Here is a 7,570-nt window from a genome sequence, read left to right as displayed (position 1 = left end):
CTCTCCTTACCCTGTCCCTATGCTCTCCTTACCCTGTCCCTATGCTCTACTTATCCCATTCCTGGCGTAAGTTGTGCCAAGATACAGTACCACTAATGTTATGTTTTCAAAACTATTATGTTTACATTAATTCTGATTATGTCCAGGGATAAACAACAACAAATAAATATATGTAGATATCTTTGTGAGAAAGAATACTACAGTATATTTCTGTCACGCCTTGGTCTTAGTATTTTGTGTTTTCTTTAATTATTTGTTCAGGCCAGGGTGTGACATGGGTTTATTGTGTTGTCGTATTGGGGTTTTTGTAGGCATTGGGATTGTGGCTGATTAGGGGTGTGTCTAGCATAGGCTTGGCTGCCTGAGGCAGTTCTCAATCAGAGTCAGGTGATTCTCGTGGTCTCTGATTGGGAACCATATTTAGGTAGCCGGGGTTTCACTGTGTATTTTGTGGGTGATCGTTCCTGTCTCTGTGTAGTTTCACCAGATAGGCTGTAATTAGGTTTCACGTTCCGTTAGTTTTTTTGTATTTATAAGTTATTTCATGTGTCACTATTTTCATTAAAGTCATGAGTAACCAACACGCTGCATTTCGGTCCGACTCTCTTTCGACAAACGAAGAACGCCGTTACAGTTTCCCTTGATACTGCATGCATGTAAAAAATGCCTCAACATACTCCACTCTCCCCTATATATACTGTATATATGTATGTATATGTATGTATACATTCTTTATGTACGGGTGGTCCTGGGAATCAAACCGACTACCCTGATATTGCAAGCACCATGCTCTACTAACTGAGCTACAAAGGTCCAAATTGTAAACTGTTCACAATATTAACAAAAGTACGATATGTAATAACAGCAAAGCATAAAAGACAATTAAATCTCTTCATTGCCAAGCAGCGAGTACAAATGTGCAATTATCGCTCAAGAGAATGTATTTACAGAATAGTCATTGTAGAGTTCATTTCTCAGTATTTTGTCTGTTTTGTCCATTGCAGTTCCCTTTCCTCATCGGATACAAAAAGCAAAGCAGGCCAAATTCCAATCTTCAAGCCGCAAGTTTTAATTTCTACATGACGGACAGTCTCTGAACTGGTTTCACTCTGGTTTCAATAAAGCAAAATGGTTATGCAGGTGTTCAATAGAAATGTTTCCATACAGAGCACTAACAAAGATGTCTTGAATGACTCACTATCAAGGTCCTGGTTTTCTTTTTGCTCGTCTGAGAAGTAAGTCTTGCATCTGTTTCTCGGCTAGGAGTTCTTGTATCCTCTTGTTTCGTGTCGTTTCTCGGAATGGAGGCCGTATTCTAGGAACAAAGTGGTTTTGAAAGACCTCATTGTCTACACCAACGATCCTATACGGCACGTCCACCGAGTTGTTTTCTCGCTTGTCCTCTGTCCGGTGGGGGGCTATGGTGGAGGGCATGAGTGTCACAATGACCCTACGCTGTGTTGGAATGGTTTTCCGTCTCTTGTCTCCTTTAGGTCTGGAAGTGGATGGAGCCAGGGTTGTCCAGGACTCCCTCTCTATAACATCAACCCAAGCTGTGGTGGACTTGGGGACATTTGTAATTCTGAGAGTTGATGGGTGGTGACTGGTGGGGATTGTTGTGGGTTCAGCGGTAGTGACGGTGAGGACGGAGGTTCTGGGAACCGTAGTCTCCTCATTGGTGGTGGTTGGAGATTTAGTACTTCTGGCAGTAACCAGGGAGGTGGTTATTCTTCGGGGCTGTCTAGTGGTTAATCCAGGGGTGGTGGTAGGCCTATATGTTTTAGTTGTGCTGCGTTCGTCGGTTTTGGTTGTATACTCCCCATAATCATCATGCTCGACATAAGCAAAGTCAGTGCTATATATCCCAGCGGTGGGTTTGGGTCTGAGGGTTGTTGTCGGGGTCGTTGAATAGGTGCCATTGGTGGGGGTGGGTAGTGTGGTGTACCTCCAGGGCCCAGTGGTGAGGTTCTGGCCCATAGTGGTGAAGTTACCCTCGGTGCAGGACTTGCAGCACATCTGTCTGTACCCCGTGTTGGTGCAGTACCTGCTCAGCACCTCCATACGACAGAACGCTGACCTATCCCCCTTACACTGCCCTGAAAGACAAAGCAACACACATCTCAGAAACAAAACACAACCTCTATGGGCCCAGATGTTATGGTCAACCTAATAAACCATAAAATTCCCCAAAGAAAGGAAAAGTGAGAAAGTAACAGAAAAGGCTACTGTGATTAAGCATAAAGGAAGGGGATGCTTTGTTTGTCAGACTGAATGGATGTAAACGGTAAGATACAATTGCTCTTCATCTAATTATTCATCACACGCGGTGTATAATCTGTGAGACAAAAAGTTGAATCATTTTATGAGTTTATTTGTTGGGTTTGGGCTGTACTGCTAAAACAAACTAGAAACCGAAGTCATATAATACACTCTCCCTGTCCAATATATGAAGCTGTCTATGCAGTTCAGTATGGAGCTGTTTGTCTGGATTGAGTAGTGTACATTAAATCAGAAGGTACTGTACACAGTTAACAATTTGGTGAACACGGGTTAAGAACTGCATAACACCAGCCAAAACAGATGAACAATAACTGATATAAACACTGGTCGTCAAGGGAAACAATAAATGTGTCCTCCTTTGTGTAAAGGGAACCCATTTAATGTCTCGTGATAAGCATAAAAACTCTTAATCCAGTATATCTGATAAAAATCATTTTGGACCAATATATAGTAGGGAACACATGCGTTCAGGCCTTACAAGTTGGCTGGTGAAAGCACACAATTCATTGTTGTCACCAAGTTCAGAAACGTGGTCCTTAATACAGGCAACACAATTTGATATACTGTAGATACTCCCAAGTCACAGTTCAAGTCTTGTTGACACAGGGTTTTCACCATGGCGGCCAGAATATAGCTTTCCACAATAATGATACAATGATAATAAATGACAATATCTGTGTTGTCCATGACGGTGCTGTGAATAGAATCCATTTGGTTGTAAACATCAAGTTCAAGTCATTTTTTCACCCTCAGGAAGCTTCTGCTGTGTCACACAAGAAAAAGCCATGTTTTCATTTCTCTCAACAGCCTAATAAGGCAAAGGTATTCTCGGAGATGTTTATGTCAAAATCATTGCACGAGGTCTCTGAGTATCTTTTTTGTGTTGACTAATTCCTTACAATTATACACTAACAAACAAGCATTTAGTGATATAAGGACACATTTTTAGTGTCCTTGGTCTGAGGCACAAAATGTGTTTTGAGTCAAATTCACAGTACTTTCTGAAAGTGAGAATGAAACTCTCACCTCCCCATAAACATTCTGGCCTCCTTACTAAATTCCCATACTCTTTAATGCTCATTAAATGTTTCACTTAAATATTTAGGTAGAATTGATACAAAAATACATATACGGTATGGTAACAGTCAGTGATGGAGAGGCAAAGTAATCCACACCTTATTTCTGTGGTACTATTTCTGTTGATAATTGTGTATGCATACTGTATAACTATAATGAGCATGAGTCTGCTGCACCTTTTGTGTTGAATAAAATGTCTCTTCTTGTTATCAAATCAAATCCACTGCAAAACTCCATATTCACTTCCATGGAGTGTCCCAGGTTGAAACCCATCGACACGCAACCAGTGAGCGACTCCATATACAGAGGCCACGACCATAGTCCTGCATCCAGGCGTTGATAGAGCCTTATCAGGATGGGATGGGAACTTCCATTTCTCTCGTCAGTGAGTGTTCCAAGGCCAGCTCTGCAGCCTACAGTACAGTAAGACCCCTGAAGGATAGAGTGTGTGAGAGAAAGAGCCAAAGAGAGTAAGTATACAGTACAGGAAGCCTCCACCCCCCTCAGCCAGACAGAAAAGCCAAAGTCGGGCAGGAGCTTTTTGGAGCCAACCTCCAGTGTAGAGGAGAACAGGAGAAGAGGAGAAGAACAGAGAACCACTATCAATGCAGTCTGCCTTGCAGAGAGAGGCAGAGAGAGAAGGGTAGAGCCCAGGTGAGCAGAGGCATGCAGCGGACCCCACACTCCGCGCTATAGAGGGGACGTTTACTTGAGGAGATCTTGGGTACAGGAAATTCTGGGTTGGACCGTGACAGCCACTGGATCAAAATGTTTTTTCCATCACCTGAGAACAAAACAAACAGAAAAGGATTGTGCACGGTGTGAAAATCAAACAATATTGTATCAGTAATACATTTCTATGTACTTTTTATGCATGGACAGTCACCTGTGCAGGGGACTAGCTGGCAGGTCCTGAGTGTAATGGGTTTGGTCTCCATGCAGAGTCCAACTGAGTTATCAGGAGTGCTACACAGAACCTGGCGCTCCTGGCTCCCGTTGCCACACGTCACCGAACACTAAAACACATACTCCTCTGAGTTAAAGATTTCATGGAAACAAGTGTTTTCCTGTCTATCTTATATTTCCTGTCGGTAATGGTGGAGAATTATTCACATTTGCCTTTCAATGCCTACGTACCTGGGACCAGGGTCCTACTCTCCACTGGGCAGGGCAGAGCTGGCGGTTGCAGGGTCGTCGTCCCTCTGGCCTGTCATCATTACAGTACTTGCTGTGGATGGAACGTTGGCCACCTCCAGAGAGGGGCTGCTGACAGCGTACAGAGCGGCTCTGGTAGCCAGTCTTCCCACAGGATGAACTGCACTCCTCCCAGTCCCCAGTGATCCAACTGGAGAATAGAGTACACACACACACACACACACACACACACACACACACACACACACACACACACACACACACACACACACACACACACACACACACACACACACACACACACACACACACACACACACACACACACACACACACACACACACACACACACACACACACACACACACACACACACACACACACACACATCACCATACAGGTAGAGTGAGAACAGAAATGACTTACTGAGACAACAGGAATACACTTATGTACAGACATAGTAATACAATTGTTGCATAGAACGTTCACAGCACATGTATCAAACACATACATAAATGCATTCACATACACTGGCTGGGAGCACTCTTTCTGGTTACAATCCCTGCTGATAGCTCTGAGATTGTCGATGTTCACACAGTAGGTGCGGTGGACCATCTTCCCATCGGACTTTCTCCTGCAGCCAAACCGTGTGTACTGCTTACCTATCGAGGGTACAGTGTACACAATACTACTCACATCAACAATGTGGGTCAACATCCAAGGTTATCTGACAGATAAGCCCTTTCCTGCAGTCAATGACCAAAAGCACCCTCTTTGGTTTCATGGGTATGTCATTAATATTTTTTATAATTTATTTTTTAACAATGATTAGAAATACAAAAATACGGTGTTTCTATGTCCGTTTTTTCGGGGTATTTTTCAGTCTTCTGTGATGTACAGTATATAAAGTGTAATATTGGGATGCAAACTCAAAATGTACATGGTGCAGGTGTCTTCTTTTCTTAAGCCCATAACCATGTGTGTGAGGTCTACACTTTTGTTTCAAAGTAGATTTGTTTTAAGACTACCCAGAATGTGTGACCCTGATTCAGCCCACCGCAGTAAACGGTTTGAATAGCATATTTATTGACCCTCCTAAAGACACACAAGTTTACCTACCTCCTCCACAGGGTTTAGAGCACTGAGACCACTTTTTCAGAGCCCATTCAAAGTAGGCGGTGTCCTCCTGCACCAGGTTGCTCTCTATGGATGACTGCAGCTTCTCATGCAGAATGTATTTGTAGGAGAGGGTCACTTTGGAGTCACCGTGGGAACGGATCTGTGGGAGGAAAAGATACAGTACATGCCATAAATGACAAATAGTAAGTTATGGAGCAGCTTGAGACGTGGCAAACACGACAGCGACAATGATATGGTACATTTTCTTGAACTACTGTGCATTTCTTTTAAAGGCCGACACTGTTAGGTTGGAACAATATTGTGAAAATGATCCATTTCAGACTGTTTTTGGTGGGGTGTAGTTTTGGCCTTCCAGAGACATCACCGTGCAGTAAATGAGTTAACCAGTAAGAAACATCTTTACCAAAACCAGAATGTTTTTCGTTTTCCCCTCCCAACTCAGACCACTCCCAGACAGTCCTAGCAAAATGATTGCCTGAGAAATTGCCCTTTACTAAGAAGCTGCTTCCATTTATTTTTGACACTTTTAATTGAAAACAATCACAGTATATAATTGTTACCCAAAAATGATTTGATATTGAGATAAAAACAGCTGTATTGGACCTTTAACTAACTCCACATGAGGCAAACAGATGCAGAGGCTTTTGCCAATGATATGGCTGGATAGTGGATAGTCACTGCACAGAGAACAGTTCAATTTCAGGTTAAATTATTTCCTGAAGCTACTGCTACTATATCCGTTGGTGAGGTGGTTTTAACTAAAAGTGGGTATGGACTAAACAATGATATTAAAAACATTGCTCTGTGGCATGTAGGCTACACATTAACACAGGTCATCACAGTAATTTAGATTTTGTCAGGGACCTGAGTATATGGACTCACCATGACCAGAACAGCATATCCCAGAGGTCCTGTGGTCTGGACGGTCTCCGTGTCGTCATCGTTGTGGTACTCCCACTCCACCCCCTTCTCTATCACCATACGGGACTCTGGGAACTCATCCTCGTTATTCAGAAACAGATGACCTGTGGCCTGGTTCTTCACCGCTGACACGGGAGAACAATGAGAAAAGGAAATCCTAATGGTTGGTTTCTTTTCCGTCTCAGAATGACACTTTTGGTTAAACTTGAATTTTCCTAAACTTGGTTATTCATATGAGGAACAATCCAGAGACATTTGGCAGGATTGTGATGATGAGCATTAGAGCAGTATAAATCAGTATCCTCAGGTGATCTCTTCCCAGTAGTCCAGATCCATTATTGGCAGCCGACTAGAGTTGTCTGTACTCTCAAACCCAACGCAGCCAAGACCTGACTGAAGCAGCAATTAATAACAACCTTCCTTACCCAAGCTAGTCACAGATGACTGATTTATTGAGGCCAATGTCCAGGGATATTAACGACCCACTCTGTTATTCACAGAACCGTCCATAAATAAACCTACCTAGGATGTGAGGGGTCCCCTTGAACTCCTGGATCAACAGATGCCTGGCCCCTCGGGGGATTTCAAGTATCTTGAGGAAACCTGAAACAAATCGCAAACAAAATAGATGTGTGATGACGAAGAGTCTCGTCTTGGTATAAAATCAGCTTACGATACCGAGAAGAGCATCCCTAGACTCCCATTAAAAAATAACAAATTGTGAAGTGAGGGTAGAGGAAGTTGAGGAGGGGCTCACCTTGTTTTTTAACACTTCTAGTGAAGTTTCCCTTGATGATCTTACAGCTGGAGTTGTCTCCACCGCATATCCCACATTTGTCCTCCTGTGTGTCGGAGGCTATCTGGTTATCACAGCCAACGTGCTGTAGAGAGATTAGCTGAGTCAGTGTTTGGGAGTATGGGTCAATCAGGACAAAGACATTCTTTCTGACAAAATTCTTTCTGACAAACCTCCTCCCTCCTCCCATTGCACAGTCAA

At 43.1% G+C, this 7,570-nt stretch overlaps 1 protein-coding gene across 1 annotated transcript in view; it reads right to left on the bottom strand.

Annotated features, from left to right (window-relative positions):
- Positions 1 to 560: 560 nt before the first annotated feature.
- The window catches only part of LOC109872731 (A disintegrin and metalloproteinase with thrombospondin motifs 2-like), a 77,209-nt gene continuing 70,199 nt past the window's right edge, over positions 561 to 7,570 (bottom strand). Inside the window, exons 21-29 of the mRNA XM_031808543.1 lie at positions 7,331 to 7,454; positions 7,096 to 7,176; positions 6,535 to 6,698; positions 5,632 to 5,791; positions 5,042 to 5,174; positions 4,495 to 4,702; positions 4,244 to 4,373; positions 4,067 to 4,141; positions 561 to 2,096 (exon numbers count right to left, since the gene is read on the bottom strand). Of these exons, the coding sequence (XP_031664403.1) occupies positions 1,201 to 2,096; positions 4,067 to 4,141; positions 4,244 to 4,373; positions 4,495 to 4,702; positions 5,042 to 5,174; positions 5,632 to 5,791; positions 6,535 to 6,698; positions 7,096 to 7,176; positions 7,331 to 7,454 (1,971 nt within the window). The 3' untranslated portion in view covers positions 561 to 1,200. The remainder of the gene's footprint in view (positions 2,097 to 4,066; positions 4,142 to 4,243; positions 4,374 to 4,494; positions 4,703 to 5,041; positions 5,175 to 5,631; positions 5,792 to 6,534; positions 6,699 to 7,095; positions 7,177 to 7,330; positions 7,455 to 7,570) is intronic.

Source organism: Oncorhynchus kisutch, linkage group LG28 (genome assembly GCF_002021735.2).
Source record: "Oncorhynchus kisutch isolate 150728-3 linkage group LG28, Okis_V2, whole genome shotgun sequence".
In the NCBI taxonomy this organism is placed as follows: domain Eukaryota; kingdom Metazoa; phylum Chordata; class Actinopteri; order Salmoniformes; family Salmonidae; genus Oncorhynchus; species Oncorhynchus kisutch.
The sequence above is the reverse complement of the archived record's forward strand: the minus strand, read 5'-3'. Positions and strand labels throughout refer to the sequence as shown.